This window comes from Botryllus schlosseri, chromosome 11 (genome assembly GCF_051294905.1).
Source record: "Botryllus schlosseri isolate E-star chromosome 11, Bs_hap1, whole genome shotgun sequence".
Taxonomy (NCBI): domain Eukaryota; kingdom Metazoa; phylum Chordata; class Ascidiacea; order Stolidobranchia; family Styelidae; genus Botryllus; species Botryllus schlosseri.
Window position 1 is genome coordinate 24,682,601 of NC_137246.1, and position 14,662 is coordinate 24,697,262.

Consider the following 14,662-nt stretch of genomic DNA (forward strand, 5'->3'; position numbering starts at 1 on the left):
TACTGACCAGCCAACACATAGTGCTGACCTCCCGTTTAGTTAGTTCAGAAAAGCCTACTCGCAGAATCTGAAATGTCTACACAGCATTCCATTCGTCATTGAAATGGCGAGTTTAGAAATAGATTAGCTTTTATGTATTTGCTTACGAAATGAAAACAAAACACTTATCTCCACGTATTCGCAGCTATAGTATATTAGACATAAATGTACAATCAATACTCACAATGTACAATTGTGCATTGGTATAGTGAGAGAGACAATCCTAAATATATAACTAACTACAACATCAAAGATGATATAGAAAAACAACACTATTCTGTACGTGCGTTAATTAGAAGTCAAAAATAGAGACAAGATTAACACCGTCATTGACCTTTCCAGGGAAAGTACTAAAATTTTGCTCTTTAACTGCGTACACTCATTATACAGAAGCAGCCTAAACAAAATCTCAGCATACAACTAGGCGCAAAGCCTATCGCCGCATACCAAATACAATGCTAAGTGGACCATGACAACCATTTTCGCTACGGACGATTGCATAAAGTAGTAGTACTTCAACAAAATTCAACCTGACTTGTCGCATGTGTTCATGATGTCGCAGAGGAAGTTATACTACTGCACCTTCAGTGAAATATGTATCGATCACACGGTGATGGACTTCCTATTGTCGTCTATAGTAGCGTTCGTTCACACAATGTTATATTATTCTGCAAGTGCCTTGAAACAAAGAATGAACGCCCTTGCTGTCGCCGGCGCTTGACCTCTGTAGTGGTCTAGATGTGGTGGGGAGGGGAGTTGTCCAAATATCGCAGGACTATCAATTGTGGTGCACAGCTCGTAGTTGCGCAAATCTGTGGTTATGCCACTGGTATTTTTATGCCAGGAGTGATGCTGCACCGCTAGTGAACGATGTTGAAATATGTGCGTATTGTGTAAGTACATGTAACAGCTTAGCAGGTAGTTATTTCTATAAATGACTTAGCAAGTCATTGCCTACAGCTACGCCTAAGTATATCATGTAACAACGTGAAGGTTACCTGAACCTTGAATATAAGGAACAGCGGGCCTTACAGTGTGATGGTAGAGACCTTTAATCTTGTGAAATCTAAATTTGACAGTTTACCTGCTCATCTCTTGAAAAGCCAGAAAAGGAATAATCAGTGCATCCTCGTTTTGAGATGTATCAAACATAGTTCGGCTGATTCTGATTATAGCTGATGACTTTCTTCATATTCATGACTCAATCATACAAGCTGCCCGCCTAAATACAGTAAAAGCTAGTCTGTAATGCCTTTATGGAATCGGTGTCCTGTGCTCACACTGTGTTTTATTTTTTATTAAATTACCTCAACTTGGAGAATCATCGCTGCTCACCTGTTATATTAGGCAAAACGTACCACTATTATGTCATTAGGCCTGCTCTAACTCTAACAAGACTGAAGTACAACATTTATTGCAACATTTGAATAATGCTCCAAAATTCTTGACGCCTGTCGTACCGATCTGGGCAACAGATATTTGATTCCTAAGTGAATAATTAATAGGCATCTCACATAACCGTTCCAAGTGTTTGCTTGATTATCGTTCCTTGAGATCGATCATGTACATAAAGAGCAATGTGCTTGAGGCAAATTTAGATGTACATGAGCAAGGCAAGATGGGAAAATGAAACCGGCAAGTGTATGACACCATAATCTATGTGATTTCCCGTCAGGATCATAGCGCGTGATTAATGCATAATTGCATATCCCATGTAAACATTAATTATGAAATCGATGTGCCTGCATCTGCCTGCTAATATGCTGGTTCCAGCGAATATCGGAAGGGAATAACAGACACAGCGCACTTGAAAATGTTTCATATAGCACACACAAGTTTATTTTTTGTGGGCTGTGAATTGACAGTGCCAAGGGCTAGAATAATCTTGAAAGAACAGTTACCAATTCTCTTGGTTCGATCAGACCATCCTCATAATGCTTCCATGTCTCAGAAATTTTCGCATTGAGAGTTGTGTGCGCACTCTTTTTAGACAGATTGCCAGGACTGGTTGAATCTGGGCTAATGCTTATTTTAACACACTCTTCGTGAATATCTGCTATTAGCTGATACAATTCGGATGATTTTATATGCCGGTACCAACCATGCATGTCAGCATTTATACGGACTTCGGTACCATATAAGGTCACGTTTTCAACTGTCCACAAATTATGATTAATCCAAGTTTCTTTAAAGTATTTGAACAACTCTGCGATTTCATTCTTGCAGTTTCTGTAGGTCAGCATCAGGTGCATGTGGTTGAAGGTATTTTTTATAAGTGACGGTGGCAGTAGGCACATCGCCATTAACCTGTCAACCAAACTGATTGTCTCTTTGTTTTTAGTTTTTGTCAATCCCAATGTTTTCGCCATGTTGAACACGGCATGACGAAAATGGCAGCAGCAGCCACTTAGTTCGACAGAAGGAAAACTGTTCTGCACAGCTTTCCACATTGCCTGTTCATACTCCAAAATAATTTTACCCGGCGTAATACCTGTTCCAACTGTTGACAATATGGCGCTGATGACTTCTTCATAATCTGATACATTCTGCCTTGTCATAAATGCAACAATGACGGGAACATGCTTCACTGAATCGATGTTCCTTATCATAACATTGATGGTAAACATTTGAGTGAAAGGTTTCACAGTCAAATTGATAGTACTATCCATGTACCATGTCCGGGAATGTTGTAGTAAATGAAGTTGAGAATCGGTTGCAAACACAATGTGCCTTGCCCCGTAATTGTAAATGTCAGCTCTGAGAAATTCATTGGGTATGTTTCCAAAATCAAGTTCAAATTCAATCGCACTACCTTTACTCAAGAGTTGAAAATCATGGTTCGTGGCTCCTTGCTTTAAGCTCTTTGTCGCAGGTTCGTTTTGATCTGCGGTTGCTTTTTCCAACATTCTTTTGAACACCGCTAATTCATTTTGTCCACTTGTTGGTTTGTGATCGTGCCGAAGGCGCTGTTCAAATGTTTGTCCCACTTGCTTTACAGTCACATTGCAGCGATTTCTACTTTGAACCGAACACCTCCACGTGGTTCTAGCAGGGGTGACATTCTTGATTGTGTATGTGTATCCCAAGCTATCGAAAAGCTTGGAACCACCCCGTGTCGTGCCTCCTTCAACTATTCTGTACAATGTTTTCTCTTGCGGCAATTCCACTTCCTCTAATGATATAACTGTGCATTCTATGTCTGATTGGTCCACCATTGCTTCACCATCACTGTTCGAGGTCATTGTAGACTTGAAAGTTATTCTACTAATTGGCAAAAATTGACAGTTAATATGCAATGAATCAGACTGCAAATTAGGACATTGAAGACAGCCATCAATTTGCTGATGAAATTTATAATCCAACTCTTGGTTTACAGTCCAGATGCGGTGACGACATCATTGAATAATTTTTACATCCCAAACTAAACACATGTGTAAAGGCATGATGCATAAACATCGTCTATCAGCAAATATGGCCTTATATCCAATTATAGCGGCTGTAATGTAAGCCTAGTGTTTTGGGTTATGGTAGTGTTGGTCTACTTCATGTTCCTATGCTCATCTTTTAGCATCTTCGTAAACTAGGGTTATCATAATGCCAAGAATTGATAACGATATAAAGCTTGACTTCAAAGATGTGCTTCTACGACCCAAGCGAAGTACTTTGAAAAGCCGGAGTCAAGTCAACCTACGAAGAACCATCACATTCAGAAACTCGAAGCAGTCCTATGATGGAGTCCCTGTCATAGCCGCAAATATGGACACCACAGGAACTTTCGAGATGGCGAAAGCATTTCAACCGCATGGCATGTTTGTGACAATACACAAGCACTACACTGCGGAAGAGTGGGTCGATTTTGCCGCCAATAATCCTGAATGCATGGACCATGTCGCAATAAGTTCTGGCACTAGTGACACGGACTTCACCAAGATATCCGAGGCCATCGAAAAAGTGCCATTGATTAAATACATATGCCTAGACGTAGCTAATGGCTATTCCGAATATTTTGTGGACTATCTGAAAAAGGTACGAAAATCTTTTCCAAATCATACTATCTTTGCTGGAAATGTAGTAACTGGAGAAATGGTGGAGGAGCTGCTATTGTCTGGTGCAGATGTAATCAAAGTAGGTATCGGACCTGGATCTGTTTGTACTACAAGGAAAAAAACTGGCGTCGGTTACCCTCAAGTCAGTGCAGTGATCGAATGCGCTGACGCCGCACATGGACTTGGAGGCCATATTATTTCCGATGGAGGTTGCACCTGCCCGGGCGATGTCTCTAAAGCTTTTGGCGCAGGGGCTGACTTTGTCATGATCGGCGGTCTCTTCGCCGGTCATGACCAATCTGGTGGCGAATTGATTGAGAGGGACGGAAAAAAAATGAAGCTCTTTTATGGAATGAGCTCAACCACTGCCATGGAGAAACATGCAGGAGGCGTTGCAGAATATAGAGCATCAGAGGGAAAAACGGTTGAAATACCATACAAAGGGGATGTGAATGGGACCATCAAGGATATTCTTGGAGGGATCAGATCTACGTGTACGTACGTCGGTGCTTCTAAGCTCAAAGAGTTGAGCAGAAGGACAACTTTCATCAGAGTAACACAGCAGTTGAATAATATGTTCGGTCAATAATTAGAGATTGCAACTGTCTGTCTGGATATACTTGTGCATCAGTGCTATCATTAGTAAAATATCTGTGTGCCTCTGTATACATGTTCCATTCATCTGCACAATCACAGGAAATGCATCTATTGTTGCACCATATGTTTCTCATATTGCATGACTGTACAAGTGTACATGAAACACTGATCGAGTACTAAGAGCGTTTCGTGCCATCTGCCATATGTTTCTCATATCATACATATCTTCACATGAAACACTGATCAAGTACTAGAACGCAATGATTTCTAGCGTTTTGTGCCTGAAATGCGCATATTTGCACAGAGAAATTTCGTTGTTAAAAATGCATGCAATTCAGTATCAAGATTTAAAATGCAGTCGTAAAGTAACTAGTTCTTATAAATTGTTTCAGCAAGGATTGAGCGATTGAGCAAGCAAGGAAAAGAGTGCAATTTTATAGTTCTATAGAGCTGTTAAGGAACATTGCATAACATGATCCCGTGGGTCCTTCAACACTCATGCGTTCAAATCTAAACACAAGTGAAAACTTGATTAGATTTTCACAATACAAGTTTAAAATACATACAATGCCATGATTTAAAATATAGTTAAAATAACTAGTTCTCTTGAAATTGTTGAGCACGGAAAAGAGTATAATTTTTAGTTACGTAGAGGTGTTCAAGAATGCATAGCATGATCCTGTGGGTCCTTCGGCGCTCAGGCCTCCAAATACATACAACTGTCCTCTCGACACGGTGGAAGAACAAGTTCCAAGCGCTTTCGGCATGTCAGATAGCCGCTTCCACTTTTTCGATTCAGGATCAAACAACTCTGTTGATGATACTGGAGTTCCTTGGTTTCCTAGTCCACCAGTCACAATGACTTGATTATCAATTGCCACTGCAACAAAATCACCACGCTTTGTGGGCATGGTCATTTTCTTGTTGGTTAGCCATTCACCCTTTTCTTGACTGTCGACATTGTAGACTTCGCATGCATCAGAAAATCCCTGTTGAACAGTTGCCTTCAAGCCACCGAGTGTGACCAAGAAATGGTCTGTCATGACATAGCTCGGAAATAAGCGCTTTGTTAGCATGTCTGGATAGATGGTCCACGACTTCGTGTCATATGCATAGACTTCAAAGTTTGCGACTGGTAGTTTTCCTCTTCTACCACCAACGACATATGCTTTGTTGTTTTTAAGAAAAGCAGAGCATGCATATCTCGGTGAGGGCATTGGCTGATATGCTTGCCAGCGTTCTTTAGAGCCACCCTCTACTTCGAGACATTTGAAGTGATCTCGTGGGTTGGTGTCACTGCCCATGCCACCAAATATGTGGACCTTGTTATCTCTTATCAAGTGCCCCATCCCCATTAACGCCTCCGATAGAGGCTGCAGCCGTTTCCATTTGTTTTCTTCAATAATATACACTTCGACTACATCAACTGGTCTTTGATCCTCTCCTATACCGCCGATTGCAATAATTTTATCACCGATTGAAGCAACGATAGGCGCCGCCCGCTTGGTCGGCATGTTTCTCAAGCTGGTCCACTCATCGGAAGTCGGGTCGTACACTTCGAGTGAATTTACTGGCTGGCCTACCTTGTCGCATCCTCCCACAACGTATATGAGCCCTTCACATAGCGCTACGCTGGTGTACACACGCGGTTCACTTAGCGGTTTTCTTTCGGCCCACGTGTGTTTAGTTAGAGAAGTCATTGGTAAATTGAAACACAGCCGATAGTCCGAAAGCACTATAGTCACGAATACGTTGCCAACGCTAAGGCACTCACGCTACGCAAGGCGACACCCAAGACGCCAGTCAAACAAAAAACAACCGGCTCGAGCAAAGAATCAACCAAGCGACGAAAAACGACAAAATCACCGAACTGTATTACAAGACTAAACCGAGCTACAAATCAATTCCGTGCAGGACAGGACAGACGCACTACTCACTAGGTACAAGCCTCACATAACCTCTCCTTCATTTCATCATTTTTTGTTTAGTCAACCACCTGATAATGTGAAAGAAAAACTGTATTTTGGGCGTTGAGCGAGAAAGTTAACCTTTTTTCAAGTCTTCCGAACACGAAGTGTGAAAAATTTACCATTTGGCATGTAGAGGCATGTAGATTGTGCAATTGCACAGTGATTGTTTCACTCACTGTGAGATGTAGCATACCGAAATATCAGGGAAAGGGGGAAAGCGAGTTTCAGCACCGGGTACAAGCAAAGTTGATATGCCTCACTTGAGACGGCAACCTTCAGTTCAGGTTAGTCTTGCTATCCAACTGTGTGTTGAAATTAAGTTGATAATAATCGAAGTATTACGAGGTTGCGATGCGGCAAGGTTCGAACTACGAGAACAATGTATTTTAATGACGATCCAATGAGCGGGAAATATAAAAGTAAATTAACCCATGATATTATCGAATGTGACATTCGATGATATGAGCGACTGTCTTCGATGCGTGGTTTGACGCGGGCTGTGCGTAATTAATATACCTGAAGTTTAAAGATAATTGCAGTTTGATGTATAACCTGACCACTGACCAGTTTGCTTCGGTTTTGATGCGCATCGGGGTTTGTCGTTACTACCCTTATAATCTGACTGCATAAGGTTGTATGTGCGCGCTGCTGCGTGTTTACCCTTCATCCTCGATTAACCTGAACTTTACGAAGGCCATGTGAACCTCATGTTACGTCGTCGTACCAAGTAAGAATTGGCAGGAATTTCCTGTCGCTCAAAATGCTGTCACTAGCGACCACAATCCATTCCAGCGCCTGGTCCAGATCTAGGCGAATGGTTAAGCTTGTGGCAGGATAGGCATCTAGCGTAAAGACGATAGCCGAACAGTAACGCTGCGGTCTGATCTGCTGTGGCAAACCATAAATGGGAAAGGCTTCATGAAAATGACGAAGCAGAGAACTTATGAAACTTCTTCAAAGGAAAGTACCAGAAATGCATCAAGTTTATTTGCGAAAACCCAGCATTGCAATCGCAACATATCAACTTCATATTACAGACTGACAGATTCTAAATTCACAGTTTAAACATCAGCCAACGCACACTGATACAGATATCAACTTACACTTGGACCAATCAGGGCATCCGTCGTTTTGTAGCAATACAACTCTAATAAGCATTATATAAAATTCCCAAAATTGATAAAATATGTGTTATTTATTAGCATCACAAACATTATTCAACTAGACATAAAATATGTTATAGGCATCGGGACCTAACTAAGTTATCATAGGCCCCGTAGATATATTATAACAGTGGAATAAAGTTATGTGATAGATATAACTCAGAATTGAAGGCCCGGGACGACCAACAGTGCATATAAATACACACAATTACAACATAGCAACACATCATATGCTCTTGGGTGACGTCTTCAATCAAGTCTCTTTCTTCAAAGTCATTTTTGAAACATGGTCGGCCTATATGCAAGGAAGGATTACCGGTATGTAAGATGACAACGTTGAGTTGCATATAATGAACTTGCTCACTTGACGAATAGGCTCAGGTATTTTGTAGCGGCAGCATGCCAGAGTGAGGGCAACTGCAGTCTCAAGGTTGCACTTGTGTCCGACTGATACGAAAACTGGCTTACGGCTCATATCGCTGGTACGCACAGCCTGCAACAAAGATACAAATAATAATGATAAACGTAAATTGTGAATGAAGGCATATCCTACTTTCCAGTTCGTAATAGCATAATATCTCACCTTACCGATAATTTCTCCTTTATCTGTGGTTATGTCTATCGTGCCCCCCTTACTTTCAATATCTTCGATCTGAGAAATCTAGAGCACTTGCATTACTAAAAAGGCAGATTCAAATTCAGCAATGCTTAACATGCAACAACAAAAAAAAACAAATCTTTCAGGACTAGATGGCGTGCAAACGAGGTTCAACAAACATGTCAAGGATTTGCGATTGATACGGAATTTCCCACACACAAGACAAGTACACACCTCTGCCTTTGAGTTATCATTGCTGAAATGCGACCAACTCACAGGGGTGGTCAAAATAGCTAATGATACTATGCAACCAGTATAAGTAGTAAAAGAGTCGATCTTTGAAAAGTAGTTTGAAAAAAAAGCAATCCAGATTTTAACCTGCAAACAAATTTCAAATACTTCTAAAAGAATGACTAATCAAAGTTTCTACAAGAAATTGCCGGCTTACAATTCATGGTAAGGCACTGCCTGCACACTGCACATGTTAGACATAGGCCTACCCCAACAGAAATTCAAGGCATTACTGCTAATTGAGTAATGCCGAATTTGTTGGAGATCTGATAGGACGATGGGTTGCAATTCTGTTGTTTAGTGATATCCACCCACATAACTCCAAGTCACGATTGGGACATTAAATGAACATAAACTTGTACCACTAACCTTCTCTCGTGAAATCCCAAATTCTTCCATCACCATCAAATTTTTTGCCACTCCAATTGTTGGTAGATCTGCATCCAGTCCGACCATGACAGCAGAACCATATCTTCGAGGGTGCAGTATCCCATTACCATCAACCAGGACCACCTATAAGTAACAAATAATACATGTTCAGTTAAAATATAATAGTGATACAGGCATTGTAAAATATCAACCTGTGGCGAATACTTGGTATCTTTTGCTGCTTGTAATTTTTCTTTGAAATGATCAGCTTCTCGATATGCCAGATATCCAGGTATATATGGAGTGGAAATGACTTCAATTGTACTATTTTCATAGACTAACTGCAAGATGAAACTCGTATGTAAATGCTCAAGGAAACAGAGTTGATAGCAAGACCACAAACCTCAAGATTAGGGAAAGACAGAATCACAAGAGAAACGCAAGCCTTATTTTCTGTCTTGTGGTATGATATGTCAAGCCCACCAACAAATAGCAAGCCTGAAAAGTGTTGTTCGTCCAACCAGGGTTCCGTATTTTTCAATACTGGTCGTCGATTGAGTTCAAGTTCCAAACTGAACGAGACATATTTCAATTAGCTAACACCCTATTAAGCTCAAATTTATATGTCTAATACCGTGTTACCTCTCAAACTTTTGTATCCAGTCCAACCGCTCTGAAGGTGACAATTCTTGCTGGTGAAGATCTATAGAATACAATATTCAGTGAAGGCACAAATGAATATCAGATATTTCAAGTCTACAAATATCCATGAGAATGGAGGCCTGTGCACAACAGCAACAAATAACTTCACAAAATATTTTGTGATTGAAACGACAATTAACGAATATTTGAACGCAGTTTTAGTGGCGGCAATATTAGACTTTGTCCCTTGTAACCAGGGCTGTAGAGTCGGAGTCGTGAAAACTATAATAGTCGGAGTCGGTGAGAAAATACTGACTGGAGTCGGAGTCGGAGTTTGTGAGAATGACGCTGACTTCGACTCCGATTCCAACTTCTCTATCATCAAAGCATTTGCTATGAAACATTTTCAATAGAATTTTTATGTACCACCATATGTATCACTGTTATTAATAACCATACAGACCAGGTGCGGCCAGCCCGTGGCACGCAGGCCAAATTTGGCACACGAGAAGGTTAGGTATGGCCCGCGAGGTAATTCTCGAAATTATTTATGACATCAGGTACAATTGCACGGCCAACCAAAATTTGATTAGCATGACCGCGAAATTTGATGATGACTAAAACACCAGTTCTGACGCATTGACGTATGCGGGGGCCAGCCACATTTATCCCAGATCTTCGTATATGATCATAAAGTAGAATATTTCATAGCAGATTTATTTGACTTGAACTTTTTCTCGGTACTTCGCATGATTCATTGTCACTCGATTTCTTGCATTCAGTATCTGAGCCCCCTTCTGAAAATTATAAATACATATTATTCACAGAATTGAGTCTAACTATATTCGCAATTAGGGGATGATAACGTGTCGTCCAACATACGGCTTCGCTTGTGAACTTGCAGCGAGATCGTCGACAAAACATTTGCACAAAATGACAGAGGCATGTTCACTGTTAGCGTCGATTTTGCTATGTCTAAACGTTGAATAATCCTGTCCTTGCCAAATGAGCCCAATGGTATACAGATGCGACCCCCAATGTATGTTAGCAACATATTTATTGATATAATTCAGTCATTATCTTGCAGAAAAATTGCAGGGTCTAATTGCGCACTGCACAGTTGCATGACATATTGTTACCAATTTTAGAGCGTATTAATACAAGTCTTGTTTGCAATGTTACCTAATTCGGTTCGCTCCTATCGGACGACTAAAAAAAGGTTATCAACCTTTCAGTTGCCCGCGCAATGGTTCGTAAATCTCATGTGTCCCTTTGGCCGAAAATGTTGCCCACCCCTGATATAGATAAAATTAGACCTTACTTGCAAATTACAACTCAGTTGCACAGGGGAAGAAAATCGCAATATGCGTTTTCGCGATGCAGTCAAAATTGATGCAATTTTTGGAATTATACCATTACTGTGACAGAGCAACTGCATCGGCTGGTTTTGTAAAATTGTAAAAATGATGAAATTATGATCAAACGATGCTTCCCACTTGACAAAATTAAAAATATTTGTAGTGTAGCTTAGCTGTTTGGGTCGAACAAATGATTAAGAAAGACTGCAAGTCCCAATCCTTGAATACTTGATTAAGTACATGTAGACTAGACATAGGCTATGGTCTTTGACTACTTAACTAAATTCCATTTACGACCAATGTCTTTCATTAGTAGTAAGAGTGTGTGTGCTTGTAATCAGGATAGTGTGCAATGACAAAATTAGTAAGTTCAATCTCTTTATTAATTGCTGCCTCATACACAAGAGCTACACTTGAATTTTTTATCTACATTTTTATGATACAGGATTGGATATCTGCCACATTTGAATGATTCATACATTCATGATATTAGAGAGTCCATGTTATAAAAACTTGAAAATGGAAGGATATTTAGCAAATCTTTCTTTCATGTTAATTGCATGGTGGATAATTCGAGCTGTTCCACAATTAAACAATTTAGCATGCCACCGTTAATCATATGTTTGCATATGTTTAATGGTTGTATGATAGTCATTCAACCGACAATGTGGCATATAATTTTTGAAGTAAATTGGTAATAATGCTGGAGTCGGAGTCGGGAGTCGGAACGTTTAAAAATCCAGGAGTCGGAGTCGGTATGTTTAAAGACTCAGGAGTCAGAGTCGGTATATTGAAAATGTGTGGAGCCGGAGTCGGTGGTAAAATTTACCGACTCCACAGCCCTGCTTGTAACAGTGCATCTTCAATAAATGACTTACGACACATCAGCTCTCCGGCTCACATGCTTCCCTTTCATAATGATATGGCGCCATGCAAGAAATTGTCTACCTCAATAACCTTCAAGTACTAAAACAGCTAAAGAATTAACAACAATCAAGGAAACAAAGTAATTGCAGACAGTTTTTGGCAGCTGTCATGAAGATGTAAATGACAAAATCAAATGAAAATGATCAAATACCTGCACTTAAAACAGACAACAGTTAATTTATACGTCTAAAATTGAAACAGGACATGTTCAGTTCAACTGTTGCAATTCACAGAAGAAAGGTCAATGGTGGCTCAAAACATCCAAATACAAGTACCGGTACGAAACATTCGATCTAAGAAGTTTGACTCGAACAGGCATTGATAAATCATAATCATATTATTAGAGTGGAATAACAATGGAACCGTAATACATTTAAAGGCAGGAAGTACCACCAATCCTACTCGGTACGGCGCTTACTAGCACTCTGGATGGGATTGGCAAACATCACACTCAAATAACTGAAAAACTGAAGTCTTTTGAGATGTACAATAAATTTATCCGGGTGGCTCGCTCAAAATGACGACGCAAATATGGAGATAGCAGCTTCCTAAATCGGGAGCTACCTTCCGTCCACAGTGGAGCTTCAATCTCCTTCCGTCTATTATTCAGTGTCACCCTCACCTTTTTTGGCGGTTTCTCGAAGGTCTGTTGCTTCCGTTGCTTTCTCTTCGGCTGAATTCAAAGGTGGATTGCCTTGCAGATCATTTCTGGTCTCTTGCTTTTCGTTTTCATTAGAATTTTGATTGTCTAGGTGATCTGCTGCTTCAATTGCTTTCTTATCTTCATCATTTCTTTTCATTGCTATATTTTCATGTTCATTTGGATGGCCTTGAATATCTTTTGCTCCAGTTACTGCGTCTTCAACTGTATTCGAATGTTGACCAGCTGAAAGATCGTCTGCTCTGGTTTCTAGTATTTTATTCAGACTTGACTGTTGATTGCAATTGCTCTCCTCTGGGCAACTGTCCTGCTCCTTGGGTTCGCTTTGTCTTTGATCATTGCTGATTTTGTCAGTCTTTTCACTAGAATATTCCGGATTGTCAACCTCCATTTCCGAACTCTCAGCGAAGTACTTTTCAATTTCCTTTTCGTAGATGCGCACGTCTTCTTTGAGAAAAAGACAAAAAATGACAGCTTCTACTCTGTCAGGGTTTTTATACATCCAATTCTCAACCGTCTCAAGTGCCACACGGGCGGCGTCCTTGTTTGGGTATCCATAGATACCAGTCGATATACAAGGGAATGCGATACTTTTCAATTTATGTTCAGCCAGCAAATTCAAAGATGTTTCGTAACAGCCGGAGAGCTTTTCTTTGTCGCTTTTACGATTTCGGAACATTGGACCAACAGCATGAATCACATGCTTTGCCGGAAGTTGATAACCCTTTGTGATTTTGGCTCCACCAGTTTCACAGCCATCCAGTTCTTTACATTCTTCCAGAAGCTCCCACCCGGCGGCAGCATGGATCGCTCCATCAACTCCACCTCCACCTAGTAGGCTCGTGTTGGCGGCATTCACTATAGCATCGATCTTCAACTTAGTGATGTCGCCTCTCCAAAGATGAATTGTTGATCGCAGGCCGGTGGATTTGTTTTTATTTTGAATTTCGGCCAACGTCACGACTTCAGAAACTTCACGAGATCTGCTGGAACGACTATGCATCCTAATCCAAATATTGCTAAAATACCTGAACATCATACATTATATTTGAAACGGTATGGTATGGTGAAGCCCTGCAATGAATATGCAGTTTCATGTATACGATGTACTCTGACTTATACTGCTACCATACCAACATGTCTATTTAGCTGTGAAATCGTAATTTGTAAGTTCACTATGATCTCCACAACCAGGGTTTGTAACCAAGTCACAAGGTTCCTGGTCACAAGTCAATCACCCTTATATAGTTTTGACTTGAGTCAATTCGAGTCATTAGTTCAATTCAGCTAGTAGAGGGTCGAGTCCGACTCATATAGTGATTTGACTCGACTCCAAGTGATTATGTTCACTGTTAAGTTTTCAGTTCAATCCAGTTCAACCCACTTTTTTCAACTCTGCTCGAGTGATATAGAATGGCTCGCATAGTAATTTTCCTCAATCTTAACAGTTTAGATAGATAGATAGATAGTCTTTTATTCGTCACATCAATAAATAAAGAAGTATACCAAACAAATATTGCGGTATAGACTGGGAGACGACGAGGGGCCGTTAGGCCTTCAGAGTCAGTCGCCACCCATTTGGAGTGTTTGATGCATATATAAATAATTACGTGAAACCTATATATTAAATCACACACATATACGTAGAGTCAACATTCAGTAAATATATGACTAACGACACGATATTAAGCTTTAGTAAAGGTGTAATAAAGGATAACATTAGAACAAGCATTCTATAAAGAAAAAAATCAACAGTACGTTTGGAGTAGATAATTTTTATATATTTTTTAAACTGCCATGGCGGTATTGGTATCAGCTCTGCAGGGAGATCATTCCAAGTTTTCGCACCGACAAAATGTAAACTATTGCGGGATGAAGATCGGGACAGGAGAGGCAGCGAAATAGAATTTCTCGATACCTGTCTACAGTGTCTAGTTTCATAACCATGAGTTTTCGCAAAAGTTGTAAAATGCGAATTAAAGTATAACCTGTTTGTGTGGA

General features: G+C 40.3%; 5 protein-coding genes across 5 annotated transcripts in view; 2 read left to right on the top strand and 3 right to left on the bottom strand.

Moving 5' to 3' along the window:
• The window catches only part of LOC145449520 (tRNA (cytosine(72)-C(5))-methyltransferase NSUN6-like), a 264,578-nt gene that overhangs the window by 56,293 nt on the left and 193,623 nt on the right, over positions 1–14,662 (top strand). The window lies entirely within an intron of this gene.
• Positions 1,847–3,300, bottom strand: LOC145449519 (uncharacterized). Its single transcript, XM_080327908.1, has one exon. The coding sequence runs from the start codon at positions 3,279–3,281 to the stop codon at positions 1,914–1,916; it is 1,368 nt and encodes a 455-aa protein (XP_080184034.1). The 5' UTR covers positions 3,282–3,300; the 3' UTR covers positions 1,847–1,913.
• Positions 3,493–5,035, top strand: LOC145449527 (GMP reductase 2-like). Its single transcript, XM_080327917.1, has one exon. It carries the CDS (start codon positions 3,634–3,636, stop codon positions 4,672–4,674), a length of 1,041 nt encoding a protein of 346 aa, XP_080184043.1. The 5' UTR covers positions 3,493–3,633; the 3' UTR covers positions 4,675–5,035.
• LOC145449526 (kelch-like protein 25) lies at positions 4,868–6,589 on the bottom strand. The gene has a single exon (XM_080327916.1). It carries the CDS (start codon positions 6,380–6,382, stop codon positions 5,327–5,329), a length of 1,056 nt encoding a protein of 351 aa, XP_080184042.1. The 5' UTR covers positions 6,383–6,589; the 3' UTR covers positions 4,868–5,326.
• On the bottom strand, positions 7,618–14,118 carry LOC145449510 (uncharacterized). Its single transcript, XM_080327897.1, has 8 exons — positions 12,623–14,118; positions 9,716–9,776; positions 9,477–9,645; positions 9,286–9,414; positions 9,074–9,217; positions 8,399–8,467; positions 8,180–8,308; positions 7,618–8,110 (listed from the first exon to the last, which is right to left on the bottom strand). The coding sequence occupies exons 1-8, from the start codon at positions 13,698–13,700 to the stop codon at positions 8,069–8,071; spliced, it is 1,821 nt and encodes a 606-aa protein (XP_080184023.1). The 5' UTR covers positions 13,701–14,118; the 3' UTR covers positions 7,618–8,068.

Bases quoted from the DNA above. Each gene is read 5' to 3' on its own strand.
- LOC145449519 (XM_080327908.1), bottom strand. From the start codon at position 3,281: ATGACCTCGAACAGTGATGGTGAAGCAATGGTGGACCAATCAGACATA.
- LOC145449527 (XM_080327917.1), top strand. From the start codon at position 3,634: ATGCCAAGAATTGATAACGATATAAAGCTTGACTTCAAAGATGTGCTT.
- LOC145449526 (XM_080327916.1), bottom strand. From the start codon at position 6,382: ATGACTTCTCTAACTAAACACACGTGGGCCGAAAGAAAACCGCTAAGT.
- LOC145449510 (XM_080327897.1), bottom strand. From the start codon at position 13,700: ATGATGTTCAGGTATTTTAGCAATATTTGGATTAGGATGCATAGTCGT. The intron at 9,777-12,622 runs GTGAGGGTGACA...TGTATTCTATAG, and splicing joins TCGAGAAACCGCCAAAAAAG to ATCTTCACCAGCAAGAATTG. The intron at 9,218-9,285 runs GTTGATATTTTA...TGTTACTTATAG, and splicing joins ATACCAAGTATTCGCCACAG to GTGGTCCTGGTTGATGGTAA.